The following is a 15,669-nucleotide window of genomic DNA, read 5'->3' as shown; positions in this document are numbered from 1 at the left end:
TACCCTGGTTTTATTTCTCTCAAAGACAAATTCTTCCCTCCAAAATCCTGAGTATTTTACAAATGGTATGCACAATTTCACTTAAACTTGATTCTTAGATTCTTATTAAGAAGGACACAAACTTTAGACCAACAGAAGTACTATCATACAGACAATTCTGAAGCACCTTAGGCACTTAGGGACTATTTGTTTTGAGTAACACATTCAAATTTAATTAAATGAATTTGGCTTTTACCTGAGATTTTTAATTATACACATTGCCAACTACATAGAGATATTAGATATACTACATCATTTTCTTTTAATAACAGATGATATAAGGTTTGAATAAGAAGTCATAGTTAGCTACCAATTTTTTTTGAGATACCGAAGTTAATTGAATGCATCACAGGCTTAAATTGGTTTATTTCAATTTTAATTATAAATATAATATCTTCTTACTCAAATGTAGAAAAAGCAAGATAATGATTCTAAGTAAACCTGCTATGCAGAAAAATGTTAACATCAGTCCTGTGACTCTTATCTTTAAAAAACCTTGTTTGAAAGGCTGGCCCTAGAAACTTGGATTTCAGGAAGGTGCCCACAATTCCCTGAATGGTACGAGTGATTCATTGTGCCTAAACTGGTTCTACCAAAAAATGTGGTTTGTGCTCAATGACAGCTTTCCTTCTGGGAATCTGAACTTTAGTCACATACTAGCTAGAGGGTGCCTAAGTGACCACCTCCCAGTAAAAATTCTGGGCACTGAGTCTATTTTTTGTTTTGTGGGTTTTTTTTTTTATTGTGCTAAGAACATTTAGCATAAGATCTACCTTAGTGACATACTTTAAAGCACGCAGCACAGTATTGTTCTCTATAGGCATAATGTTGTACAGTTCAACTCTACAGCTGATTCATTTTGCATAGCTGAAACTATATACGCATTGAATAGCAATTTCCCATTTCTTCTACCCCAGCTTCTAGCAAGCCCCCTTCTACTGTATCTACGAATTGCACTATTTTAGATTCCTCATATAAGCACTGAGTCTCTTCGTGGGTTTCTCTGGTAGAAGGCTTCTCTGGTGACACATTTCACATGTGCTGTCACAGCTCATTTTTAGAGGAAATTAAGTGCATCCTGTCTGACTCCCCTGGGACTGGAGACTCTGGAAGCTTGTCTCTGGTTTCCTCTAGATTATGCCCTAGGTGCCTTTTTCTTTGCTGGTTTTGCTTTGTATTCTTTTCCTGTAATAAATCTCAGCCATGAATATGACTATTTGCTGAGTCCTGGAAGCTCACCTAGCAACCATGGAAACTAGGAGTGGTCTTGGTGACCCCTGACACCCCTGACATCTGGGAATCCTGCCCTCTACACAGATGAACAGAATTGGTATTAATTTCAATGAGAGGGGAAATCAGTTTTTTGAGATAGTATTTTTCAAAGAATGTTCAGATCAAGCTGCCATATACAATTCCCAACTGCTTTAGTGTGTTTGGTGAATAGATGTACACACTTTTTTATATACATGGTTCATCAAAAGCCAAAACCAATATGAAAAATAACTAAACAAATATTTCTTCTTCCCATTGTTTCAAAGAAAGAATTTGCTGTATTTCTATTTACTTAGTAGTAATTTCCTTATACCTTTTAACAACACAGTAACAATTCAAACAACTAAATTCAGTATCTTAAAGGACAGTTATTAGCAAAATTTCTTCTGATCACAACTTTTCTAATCACTTTTAAGAAAATCCAGAAGTAACTTCTCTAGAGATGCTTTAAATTTGGCAGAGAATGGGGAAGAATCACATTTGCCACATAACAAATTGCTTTGTTCTTATAATCTTAGCAAACATTCTAGAGTCTTTCCAAGTATGGGCCACTTGGTTTCCTTCTTTCTTTTCTACTGAAGGTTCTTAAAAATGCAGCTGAACAAAAGAGCAAATAAGGGATGCACCCGTTACCCATACTTTCTTTCACAATGTTTTACCTAGTGACATTGCTCTTAAAGAGTAAAAACTCTATTGGTAAAGAGCAGAGAAAGAACAAAAACACAAATACTTTGTTGGAGATATAAATGTTATTGCATCTTGGAGACAGTGACCATGTGTGATCCTTTTGTATGTATTAATGCTAAATAAAAGCACCTCATGCTGGGAACTGAAACAGCATTCTAGTAAATAACACCTCGAAGTGTCATGGGCCAAATTACGAGGCCCGTTAACTGCATATTTCCTTTGATTCTAATTACAGGACAATCTATTCTTGATTCCAAATTTGTTTTGCATCAATGAACATTGCCTACTGTTTCATGTATGCCTATGTGGTAATTTGTCCATCAGTTCTCATTTGTTAATAAATTTTCATTAAATAACATATGACCAATATTAATTTTCTAAGTCCAAGTCTCCTTTCCAAGATGCTTATGATCATTTACCAATACATTTTCAACTCCTCTGTGTAAAACGGTTTGACTAAAACAGTTTCCCCTACAAAGAGAGAGACATTACCTGAGGAAAATTTACCCTTCTTTCTTTGGACTCTAGAAACCCCATTTTCCTCCCACTCAAATCAAGCAATGAGCCACAAAATCTCTAGATCTAGAATCTAGAAAGACCAAAGATAACAATCACCATCCAAAATACGAAAGGGAAAAACATCGCCGAAAGGCACTCACCCACTGGAGTCTGCAGAAGTGATAGCAATCAATGGTAGAATCTTCAGGGGAAGGCTGGTAGGTCTTGGAATGTTTTCTGATTCACTTTTCAAGTCTGCTTGTTCCAGCTGTCTGAAGGCAAGAGGGGGAAGCTGAACATTGCGACAAGAAAGTCTCCGTACAAGATAGGGTTCCATTCCTCGGAAAGGGTCTTCCTCTTCATTACTGGAATGCAGTGTTTCCTCAGAGGCCTAAGGCAATAGTTGAAGAAAGTACAGTTCTCAATAGAATAGCATTGATCAATACATGATAGCTCTATACTTCTGGAGAAAGAAATTAAGGGAAAAGTATATATGAAAAATGCTAACTATGAAGCAACAACACTAACAGAACAATATTTGGTGATGAGATTAGAATAACTGAAATCTAGATTTATTTTTAAAATGGTAAATTTGTTCCCCCGTATATTTAAATATGGCTCAGTTGTTACAGTTAACTGACATCTCCAATAATTTTAGAATTTATGAGCTTTGTGCATGAATTCTATAAAATCAAGGGCAAGTCAAAATATTTTTCTACCTTCTATATAATGACTTACAGAAAATTCATATATATATCTTGATGTATGAAATACCTATACCTACATGCCTATGAAGAATGAGGGAGAAAATTAGTCCCATTCTTTTTCTCCATACTTAGGACCACATTTGTAACACATTTTCATATGGTATGTGTAACTTGGATGAATATGCTTTGCAAACTTTTACAGTAAGACTTTGTAAGGGGAATTAAAAAAAAAAAGGACATGAAAAGGAAAGCTGAGCACCCAGGAGAATTATGTTAAAATCATAGTTGAATTCTTCAAATTAGATCTTTATTATCCACATGCAAGGTAAACCAAGTCTAGAATACAGTAGAAAATTTAATATTTTGATGTTAGTTGGAAAAAACATACTGTCACAGCAACAATTATTATTTCCCAGTGGTTGGAAAGTCTAATCTGACAATGTTTATTATCTCCACATCTTCAGAATGATAGACTCACCAAATGTTACCAGGTAATACACTACGCTTTAGTCTTTATGTTGTCTCTTAGCTGTGTTCTTAAGACTGCTGCTTTATTTCCCTGAGTTTTCTGTTTCTTTATTAGAAACATAAGAAACTGCATTTCTCATTACCTACAATGTAATAAACAATCATAAGTAACAATTTCATTTCTTTCTGAGTTTTAGAGATAAAGAAACTAGTCCAGAGTGGCAAAGTACTTTTCCCAAAACAGGCCTGTTCATTATAAGTTAAAAACTGACTTTGGGGAGCCTAGCTTAGAATTTCTATTGAACTCCTTATTATACTACCATCTTTGACAAGTAAGGTTGGTTCTCCATTTGAACATTTAGGGTAATAATTTTTACCTCTCAAGTTTATTGTCTGGAACAGAGATATGTATTATTTAAAGCACCAATATCTGGCACAGTTTGTACTCAACAAAATGGCAGCTACTATTATTATAATTCAGGTTAATTTGCTTTATATTTTCACAACACAATGCTGCCTTTGATACTTCATTCATCTTTATCAATTCCACAGAGAAAATTTGTCTTTTTCTGGTTTATATCTTGAAAAATGTAAAAGGATATGCAGTGGTGTACTCTACTCAGCCTTTCATTTTATTATCCAATTTAATGGATAAATAGAATAAAATAAGGGCACAAAAGGTAAAGAACATGTCTAAGCTAAAGTCAAAGTTCATTTATTTCAAATCCCAGATATGAAGATCCAGATTCTGAAAATCTACACTCTGAGGAATCTTCTTGATTTGTAAACATTAATAATAATAGCTTCAAAAGGAGCCAATCCTGACATTTGCAACATGGATGGACCTTGAGAGCATTATGCTAAGTTAGATAAGTAAGAAAAAAACAAATTCTGTATGAACTCATTTATATGTAGTATCTAAGAGAGAAAAAAAAAAAACCCACAGAAAAAAGAGATCCAATTTGTGGTTACCAGAAGCAGGAATACAGGAAGCGGAAACTGAATGAAAGTGGTCAAAAGAACAAAATTCCCATTATAAGATAAATACATACTAGGGATATAATGTACCACATGATAACTTCAGTTACCATTGTTGTATGATATACACGAAAATTGTTTAGAGAGTAAATCCTGAGAGTTCTCACCATAAGGACATTTTTTTTCTTTTTCCATTCAGTATCTATTTGAGATTATGAATATTAACTAAACTTATTGTGGTAATTATTTCACATGGTGTAAGCCAAATCACAGTGTTGTTACACTTTAAACTTACATACTGCCCTATGTCAATTACATCTCAACAAATCTGAGAAAAAATTTTAATAATGACTAATATTTGTTGAGTCCTTACTAAATGGTACTTGTTTTACATATACCAACTCTCAAATTCTACTGAAATCCTCTGAGTTAGGTGCTGTTACTTTTCCCATTTTTACATATAGAGAAAGAGAAACCTATAAAACAGCATGCCTTCATCAGCCACATGATTTGTAGGGTAACTCCTCCAGTTTGCCTAGGACTTTCTGATCTTAGCACTGAAATTTCCATGTCTGTGGAAATCACCCAGGCCCAAACCAGGATGGCTAAATACCCTTCAGGTCAAGATTCAAAACCAATTTTCTTTTAGTTAAAGGTAGAGCTAGTAACAACTGTGTTTTACTACCTCTAACACGTATAGTATGGTAGGGTGCAGATTACTAGAAGAGAACATGTACTAATTGACCAAAACTTAATAAGCTTCACATTTTCATTAAAATAACAACAGAACTGAAATCAGGACATAAACACTAAACATTAATGATAATCCTTGTTGGTTAAATCAGGAGACTGAATTTCCAGGATAATTACTTTTATGGTATTAAGAGGTCATTGAACCTTTCTGGGCTTTAGTTTCTTTAGACATAAAATTGAGAGATTGTACAAAATGAACCTTAAAGCCATTTTCAGTTTTGAATACTCTGATTTTATGATAGCCAATGGTAAAATCAATGTATAGAGAGATGGCAAATTCAGAAAATGAAAAGGTAATAAATGTAATATTCTTGGCCTTTAGATTGAGTAAGTGAGCCTCTGTGTGTTTGTGAAGTTCTATGTCTTCATCTAAGGACTTAAGTGCAAACTGAACCCACATTCTGGGATTGCTAACAGGTCATAATTTGCCTTACATGTTTCTCAAGAGCAGTTAATAACTGAAGTGTATAGATACCCTTCTTCAGTATGAACGTGGAAAAGAAGAACAAAGGATGAGTCTAGCAGAGCTGAACATTGAATGCAACTGGCCAAAGCTAATGTATTTTTATAAGTGTCGAGCTGCCCACTCTGACAATAGCATTGTTACTGCAAAAATGCTTTATATAACCCAAGCAATCTGATGAAAGACTCAATGTTTGTGACATTCTCTTTTAGATAAAACCACTTCGAGAGGTAACCTCTTTTGAGAGAGCCTCTATTAAAAATAAAGTATAGTATTTTTATCTTGACAATAAAAATGACAGAATAGTATATATCTATATCCTAACATTTCCATTAAAAAAAACCAGTATGACAAATGGATCTTTAAAAATTCCAGATCAGTGTATATTAATGATATTTCAAAGATATATAGAATAACTGGTGGAAGGCAGGAGGTAAAATGGCCTTATTTTGTAAAGAAATGTAAAAGTGACCACTAGGACACATGTATCTTATTGCTGGAAAATGGTATTTTTGCAAAGGTTGGAGGGATAAGATATTATTTATAATATTTCTAAGCCATCATTTCTCAAAATGTGATGCTCAAACTCCCTGCACAGTAATCACAGATGGTGCTTGCTAAAATTCAGATTCCCAGGCCTTATTCCAGCTCTGCCTAATCAGAATCTCTATAATTATGATCTAGAAGTCTGAATAAGTCCTCAGGATGATTCCTATGCATACTAAAACTTGGGAACTAGTGTTTTTGACATGTTAGGCATAGTCCAGTAAGACTGGCAAAGATCCAAGTAAAGAGATGTTCATTCCAGCTTTTTTTTAAAGATTCTATTTATTCTTTTGAGACAGACAGATACAAAGAGAGAGAGAACATGATATAAGGGAGAGGCAGAGGGGGAGGGAGAAGCAGACTCCCCACTGAGCCGGGAGCCCAATATGTGGCTGGATCCCAGGGCCTGGAGATCATGACCTGAGCCGAAGGCAGACGCTTAACCATCTGAGCTACCCAGGCACCCCGCATTCCAGCTTATTTATAGTAATGAATAACTGGAAGTAATCTAATTGTTATATTGAGGGATTGGCTTAATAAATTTTGATTTATCATATTATGAAATCCTATGAGGTTGTTAATGCAGAAAGATATGTGATTATGTTTAAGATACAACATCGACTAGGAAAAACAGATTACAAACTGATCTTACTTTTGTAAAGCTATGCTAAAACAAAACAAAATGAAAAATCAACATATTATAGTCACAGAAAAATTCTGGAAGGATATAGCCCAATTCTCTAAAATGGCTTTCTTTGAGTGATGACATTGGGATAATGTTCATATTTTTATTAATAGTTTCTATATTCTCTATAAAAATGTATTACTTGGGGGTTAAAAAGTACAGTGAGAGTCAATAAAATGAAACACTCATCTTGTTATTAATGAGATTCATAAATATCACTTAATTTGTTTTAAGATATATAATATCAAAAGAGAAAAAATACTAAAATGTTTGAATCAGTTTAATGCAAAACTGTTAACTTGTAATAAAATGAAATTCCTTTTGGCAACTAAACAATTTGTTTGGAATAGCTGACCAAAAAAAAAAAAACAACAAAACCCCACTTTAGATAATTCTTTTCACTGTTAGGACAAATATGTCTCTGAAAGGCATACCTAAAGAAAATAATTCCCTGATAGTAACACTTAAAATGAATGAGTGAGCATTAAATATGTTGTCCCCACTACCATTATTATTATTTTCCTTTCAATTATTTTCAGCTTCTATGCAGGATATTTAATTTCTTTGTTCTCCTTTTTTTTCCATCCCAAAGTAGATTGCAAATCAGTTTACAAGGCCCTAAGAATAGGGGCATATGCATAACTGGTGTTAAATAAATTGCCATGGTTGCTGATAATCTCATTGTTTTTCATATTTGTTTCTTATGTGGCATTGTAGGAGAGAATGTTTTTGGACACAGAGCTACATCACATTTCCAGACTCTATTGCAGGTAGTTATAGACAGTATCAATGCTGTTACATTGCATGCAATGGATTACAAGGAAAGGAAACATAACCCACTTTCACACCTGGCCCATAAAAACTGTGATGGCAACCCTTCGTTCCTCTCACCCTCTGTAACCCCTTGTTTTACACTGAAGATCATGGAGACAAAAGATGGAAGGAGTCATGGTACCAAATTCACTCTTCAGAAGAAAACCCCTTGACAATCAAAAACACTTAATTTGGGCTACATGGGCCACAAATAATTTTTCATTCTGGGAAGCCACTAAAATTCGGGGTCTCCTTATTATAGCTAGAGCTATATTACATATAATCACATCCCTATGAGTTCAAGTTATCTTAATCATGACATCATTCTTTTCAGTTAATTCCTCAATCTAAGAACTGATTAAGTGTATACTAACTTCCAAGACTGTGTAGGGTGCTGGAAATACAGATGAATAAGGCACTTCCTTTCCCTCAAATATTTCTAGTCATGTGGGGACAAAGATAAATAGCTGATAGCCAGTAGAACCAGAGCTGTTAACAAAAGACTTAGGGCCCTTTGGGAGTACAGATGCAGGGTGACACTTTTGTTCGAGAAAGGGGCTGCTGTCAAAAGTGACATGGCCGACGTAGGAAAGCTGGACTTTCTGAGGCCAACCAAGATTTATGATTATGTTTACTTGTCCATTCAGTTCTGTTTAGTCCCACACCTGGATCGGCGGCTGTCTCTTCTACCTAAGCAATGCTCTCGGATACTACACTTCCGCCCTCTCTCTCCTCCTCTGACACACTTCTGGTTCAAAACCTCGGAAGCGGGCGCCTGGGTGGCTCAGTGGCTCAGGTCATGATCTCAGGGTCCTGGGATCGAGTCCCGCGTCGGGCTCTCTGCTCAGCAGGGAGCCTGCTTCCCTCTCTCTCTCTCTGCCTGCCTCTCTGTCTACTTGTGATCTCTGTCAAATAAATAAATTAAAAAAATCTTAAAAAAAAAAAAACAAACAAACCTCGGAAGCCTCCTGGGTGACTATGAAACTGGCACCTGCACATGGCGGGCAGGGGGGCATGGGCGGGGCAGGCAGGCCCTCCCAGGTGATTAGGGGGCGGTCGGATGCAGCCAGGGAACTTACACCAACAGGCGGATTCTGGGCGCCACCAGCTACGCGGATCACTGCAGACACCGCCACGGTCTGAAGTTGATGCGGATGCCTCCCCTGCACTCAGTCACAGGAACCCCAAAGTCTCCACAGCACATGGCTCCCTTGAGGAGGCGCCTGGAAGCCAGCTCCTGCGGCGGAAATGGTGCAAGGAAGGGACATTCCGATAGGACTTGGCGTAGGGACCTCTGAGTGCCCGGATGCAGCTGCGGGGTTCAGCCAGAGGCCATGACCTCTCAGTGGCCTCCTCAAACAGGGACCGCTGTGGCGGCTTTTACAACCCAGTGCCTCCCCTTCTACAATGAACCCAGAGGAGTCAGCAAGGCTTTCCCCCATCAGGGAGGCGGCTCATTTGGGGGCTGCGGGGTGTGCTGGAGGCAGGTACCACAGCAGCAATATAGGCGCATGCCAGGGAAGACCAGCATGAAGATAATGGTTCCCAAAATAAGTTAAGTTTTTCTGCGCCAAGTCCCATGATCCAAACCACTGATTTTCTAAGCCCCCCAGACTGGGGTGTCCTCACGTGATTTAATAAAGATAATACATTTTAACAGACTCATCAGATATAAACATAACGTTGTTTGGATAATGGCACAGGCGCCTCCTTGGGAGGCAGTAATAATGTCCATTCTATTTCAGAAGACAAACTTTTTCATTACAGAGAGTTAAGTGTTCAGTAAAAACAGGCTTTACCAACCATCACGTAAGGCTTGTGGGGGAATTTAATAAAAACTTTTGTGTGCCATACAACATCTTCCAGGCCAATGGAGGGAACAAAGATGGTGGCCAAACAATCATACTGGTGGAAAACCGAATATGCCTGGAGGAAACAGAGGTTGGTTATTTTTTGTTACTATGGAGTGGATTCTCTTCTGTGGCCAAGGAAACTCCAGGATGCGCAGCCCAACCACTAAGGTAGAAGTCACAAAGATTGTGCTATACACCCGCTGGATCCCATTGGGGGCTATCCAAAAATACCTGGACTGTATGACCAGTTAGTGTCAAACCCATTATTGCCAAACCAGTCACTATCCTTTAATATAACAGTGACTATGCAACTTTGGTAATATCCATCCCATGTCCCTGGTACAATTAGGTTTGTTCTGTTTAGAGTGATATTTCTCTTCCCAATATAGGGGGTGCCTGAGTGCTCAAATGAACCCATCCCAAATTTGAGCACAGCCATCCATGGCTTTTGGGTTTTTTAAAAAGATTTATTTATTTGAGAGAGAGAGAGAGGTGGGGGAGGGGCAGAGGGATAAGGAGAGAGAAACTTAAGCAGACCACTGAGTGCTGTGTCCAACACGGGGCTCAATCCCACAACCCTGAGATCATGACCTGAGCCAAAACCAAGAGTCAGCCACTAAACTGATTACATCACCCAAAAGCCCCTAGCCATCCATTGCTTTGATGGTGGTATTTTTAGGCCCTTCTGGTCAACACTTTGATGAGCTGCCTGTGCAGTTTGAATGCTTAAAAAAAAAAAAAAAGAGAGCATCCAGGCCCAGTTATTAATAGTGTGTCACAGCCCGTTTCTGGATCAGTATTAGTAATATCAGAAGAATTAAGAGTAAGAGTACTAGGTCATTATTCCTTAGTATACTGCTTTAAGGCCTTCCAATCCCCTTTCTGGAGTGGTGATACCTACCATAGAGAGTGGCAGCTGCCCAGTTACCCAAAAGATGGACTGATTCTATTGTCAAGCATATCAGTGGGCCCACTGTAGAAAGATATTTCCATCAAAGTGCCCATCTGTGACCAGACACCAGAACAGTAGAAGTCCAAGGTGGAAAAGAAAGATATTTACTAGGTAATTGTATGGGAAAATATCCACCTTGTATAAGAATTACACCTGTGCCTTGATCATTAGGTATTAACGTGGCTGCAGCTTCAAGAGTTTGAACTGGTTGTGTTTACCATGCCAGAAGGTAGCACTGCCAGATGAGAAGGGATGGACTAGAAGCAGGATATACCAACCCAGGACTTCCACCTTTTTCTTTCTTTCAGCAGTATGTGTTTTATTCCAATATAGTGTGTTTCAAGAGCTTCACCTTGCAGCAGGACAATAGGGTCTCAGTTGAGCTTACGTAGTTCCTCCTCACCCAAAGGTGCAAAGTAACTCACTCATCCTGGTAGGACATCCCATTACAAATTCCAATAGAATACATCTTTCCGAAGTGTGATGGGGCTTGTTGTCCTCAGCAACATAGCAAATTGATCCTTGGTGAGAGTCAGGGTAATGGCTATCTCCCACAACATCTGTAGCATTAGGAGTCTCCATAAGAGTCTACAGTCATGCAGATAGGGTAATAGACCATATATTGATCATTCAAATGTTTTAAAGCCTGGGACAGTACTTTAATCCACCCAGCCAAAGTGGTTTTACCTGTTAGTAATTTAATTTCTGCTTTAGTACTCCATTATTCCTTTCTACCAGCTCTGCTACTTGGGGGTTGAGCCTCCATTCAATATCACATTCCACATCATGACCTTGGAAATGTGACTTGTGATCACTATTTGGTGAGGGTATCCACTGAGTTTCTCTAATCCCCTAATAGTGGCAACCTGGTTTGCACAGCAATGGGGGAAAGTTTGGATTAGGCTAAACACAGTGTCCTCACAAACCAAGGCATATTTAGAACCTTCACTTGGAGGAAGGGGCAAATATAATCAATTTTCCATTCCCTCATTGAATGGAAACTGCTATGGATGGCTCCAGACTCTTTTGGCAGTTGCCTTAGGCATTATTCAGAACATACAGGATGTGCTGTTACTGCATTAACCAAGTTGCTACATTTTAAGGGTAATCTGACATTCATGACAATAGGCAATCCCCCTGGATGCTACAGTGGCTGCTCTTTCTCTGAGGCAATCTGCTGTATCTACTAAAGGGTCAGTTGCTAAAGTTCATACCCTAAGCTAGGGCATCAGTTTCCTGATTGCCAGGGGCTATCATTTCCTTGAGCCATAAGGTAATGACCTTGAAGACTACCTCAGGCTCCTGTAGAAGAGCCCAAATATCTTCTACCTAACCTGGTCCTACAAGGGCTTACTCATGATCACCCACTTCTGGGCTTCCCATTGTCCATGCCATAGGGTCAATCCCTTTATAATAATCCAGCTGTTTGTGCAAAGGGTAAATGGCCAGGGATCATGAGTGATAACCAGCCAAACTGCTATTCCTTTAGCCCACTGGCTGCTGGGCTTTTTCCTGTTTCCATCCAGATGGTGTCAGTGTTGGGCTGAAGAGTGACTGCAGTCCATGTGGGTGGGTGGTCATTGGTATACCAGGCATTAGCAGGAACTTTCCCCACTCCCTCTTTACAGACCACCACAAGAATAGGGGTGGAGGCATCTGGAGGATCTATATACTCCACTGGGCCTAGCAGCAGCCATGTTTCTAGACAGTGGGTTAGCAGACTGAGTATTCCCAGGCATATTTGCAAGGGGTGGGACATACTCTCCACTCACCCCTTGAGATGAAGGAGAGTTCTTACTATGATAGGCTTTTCCTTCATAAGAGGCTCAACCTGGAGAAGTACTGTGTATGCTCCTAGGAGCTGTTGCTCTATGGAGGTCTATCTGGTTTCTGTTCCCTTCAGATCTGGGACCAAAATCCTAGGGACACTCTCTCCTCCTGTTATCTCTGCCGTTAACACCCAACCCATACCTTCTGGAGTCACAGACATCTAATTCAAATGGTAGCCATGCTTGAGAGATGGCCCAGAGCTTCAATCTCTTTAATCATTAATACTTCTGTCTTCTCAAAGGCAGCTTGGTGCTCCGATCCCCAGTCTCATAGGTGCCCTTTCTTTACCACACTGTTTAAAGAACAGAAGCACTGTGCCAGGTGGGAAAGAAAAGTCTTCCCAAACCCCAAAATCCAAACAAAATCTTTCACCTTTTTCAGGTTCTTAGGAATAGAATAGGCTCATATCTTATTAATCACAACCTCTGGGACAATGAGGGACTTATCCCACAATACATATAAAGTTTTCTGAAAAACTTTATAGCAGTTCCTGAGCCTTAAATTTTCTGTGGGTTCATCATTCACCAGTCATCCTCTCCTTGAAGATGTTCCAGCAAAATCTGTAGAATGTCCTACAGCAGAGGCAAGTTTTCACATCTTAACATGATGTCATCATCCATGTAATGGATGCATTTTACTAATCCACGGAAGGAGAACAGGGCAGATCTCCAGCAACATCCCATGACATATTGTGGGACCATGCAGATAGATTTGGAAAAGCACTTGAAAAGTCCACTATTGCCCCTTCCATATGGAGGCAAAATGATTTTGTGACTCAATGGCCAGGATTATACTGAAAAAAGCATTTCCTCAGTCCATTACAACATGATATACTCCCAGGACTGTACTTCACATATCTAAGATAAATGCAGTGTTGGGCACAGCACTACCTTGGCCAATTCTCAGTAGTTCACAAACATCTGCCATGACCCATCTGGTTTTGTTTGTTTGTTTGTTTGTTTGTTTTGTCTGTTTTTTGTTTTTGTTTTTACTATCCATACTGGATTTCTGAAAGCACTATGGGCAGAGAGTACAACACTTCTTCAATGTAGCCCTTGGATAGTTTGTCCTATGCCCCTACCTCTTAGTGTCCAATCAGGCTGTGTCATAAGCACTCAGACCTTAATTCTCAGCAGCTTGTGCCCCATCTCAGCTTTGCAAAATGGTACCTTAAGGCCTCCATCTTATCAACGTGCTTTTGCACTTTGTCTGCCAGTCCCGAAGTGGCAGAGTAGTGGACACCTGCATATACTTCTTTAACCTCAGCTTTTCTGCCAACTTTTAACTTGAGCTTTGGCCCCTAATTGGGATCAGTGGGCAGCCAGCCTAATTACCCACTGTAGAGGTGAGCTTATTGTGGCAGCCAATCATTTCCCTTCTCTGCCACAGTGTGCTATGTGTGGGTCCTCAAACAAATGTGCCAAACCATACAGCTTTTTCAGGGTGTTCCCGTATTTATGCGGCAGTCCACAAGCATCTAAATATGGGCCACTTCTCCCCACACAGAGATGGATAACCAATGCAGAATTTCCCCTAAAGACGTCTTTGTCCCAAGACCCGTTTCTTCAGTCTCCTGGCTGCCTTTCCCATTGTTGGTTCAAAACCACAGGAGCTTCCTGATTGAAATTTGAAACTAACCCCTGTACACAGAGGGCAAGGAAAGACCAAAGAAAGAGGCTACTCCAGATTGGTGGGTGGCAGGTTTAATAAGCAAGGGAACCTACACACAAGGCTTGTCTTGGGCAGCTGCAAAAAGAAAAGACCTCTCCACCTAGCCACAAGAATCTTAAAAGTCTGTGAAGAGGTCTTAGCTGGGTTCACTCAAATATAATGTACTGATGGTCTCAACAACACACTGCTCCCTCAGTGCTTCATCCTTGAAAATAGCTTCCACTGTGGGGATAGTGGGCAGAACATACATTCTAAGGACAGGGAGTGGAAGAGGAGCCTCCAGTTGCCTGGGCCCAGCTTGCGGGTCAACTGGTGGTCATGTTCTTTCAATGACCTCCTCCTCAACATGTTGAAAATATTATCCAAGACAATGAAAAAAAATAACTGCTGCCTTTTAATTTATGGCCTTAAGTCAGCCTTCAGCCTGCCAACTCTAGTGAGATGATTTGTTTATGTGTCTATTCCCATCCTTAGCTTGGACACATCTGGAAGGAAAAGAATGTGCTGTAACAACTTTTTTGCCTCCAGCACTCAGCCAGTGCCTGGGACAAAACATGTGAAATAAACCTTGTTGAAGGAACCAGTGAAGGGAATAGAAACACCTGACTCTATTCCTTCAACTGTAAGAAAGTGGGAACTGGGAAAATAGAATTAGACATTGGTATTACTAATGTTATGTTTGTAGTTATTGATATAAGTTAGATTAACAAATGCAAAGTCCTTTTTGCAACGTAAGAAACATATTCACATGTTGTAAGCTTTTGAACATAGACATCTTTGAGTACCATTATTCTGTGTATGACATATATATTCTCTTGTCCTTCCTTTTTGGCCAAATCCTGAATTCTGAAGTGAGAGTCAGGAATGGCTGTGCTGGTTGGGGTTTCTCCTTTTCCTTCTTCTCCCTTCTAATGAAATCATTCATCATTCCCATTTCGTTAACTCAAGGGCTCCCAAACTTTGTGATTTTTACTGAAACAGAAATTTGACATCAATTTTACATTCAGTTTTCAATGGCACTTTATATCAGTCCTTAATCTGGCTGCTTTGTCTTCCCTATGTTTCTACCTCCTTGGTCCTCCTGAGACTACTATACTTCCCCTGCTCCAACTATGTAGTTCAGCTAGGGTTACCAATCTAAATCCTGCCACCCCATAGCTATAAACATGGACACTGCTCCAATGATGGAGAAAAAATCCTTTTGAAGATGTGTATCTTGCTGACTTGGAGACATGTAAACCCACTCCCAACCACTGATGTTGAAAGGCAAGTTGAACTGTGGAAGAACCTGTGTCATGTCCCCAAACTGGACTGTGGTAGGAAGGAATGAAGCTGAGCCTCGGGGGAGCAAGATTAACAAGATACATAGGAGGTTCTTTGGGCAATTTGATTCCCTTGATTTATATGAGCTAAGGACCCACCCCTGTCCACCCTTCCCCTTTATCAAAGTCACA

At 39.3% G+C, this 15,669-nt stretch overlaps 1 protein-coding gene across 3 annotated transcripts in view; it reads right to left on the bottom strand.

Moving 5' to 3' along the window:
- The window catches only part of PDE4D (phosphodiesterase 4D), a 1,277,424-nt gene that overhangs the window by 955,268 nt on the left and 306,487 nt on the right, over positions 1-15,669 (bottom strand). For all 3 annotated transcript variants that reach the window (XM_032850069.1, XM_032850078.1, XM_032850089.1), the window contains one exon: positions 2,658-2,887. In XM_032850069.1, the coding sequence (XP_032705960.1) occupies positions 2,658-2,887 (230 nt within the window). The remainder of the gene's footprint in view (positions 1-2,657; positions 2,888-15,669) is intronic.

This window comes from Lontra canadensis, unplaced genomic scaffold, assembly GCF_010015895.1.
Source record: "Lontra canadensis isolate GAN:19392208 unplaced genomic scaffold, GSC_riverotter_1.0 scaffold4, whole genome shotgun sequence".
In the NCBI taxonomy this organism is placed as follows: Eukaryota; Metazoa; Chordata; class Mammalia; order Carnivora; family Mustelidae; genus Lontra; species Lontra canadensis.
Note: the sequence above shows the minus strand (reverse complement) of the source record. Positions and strands in the feature narration are given on the sequence as shown.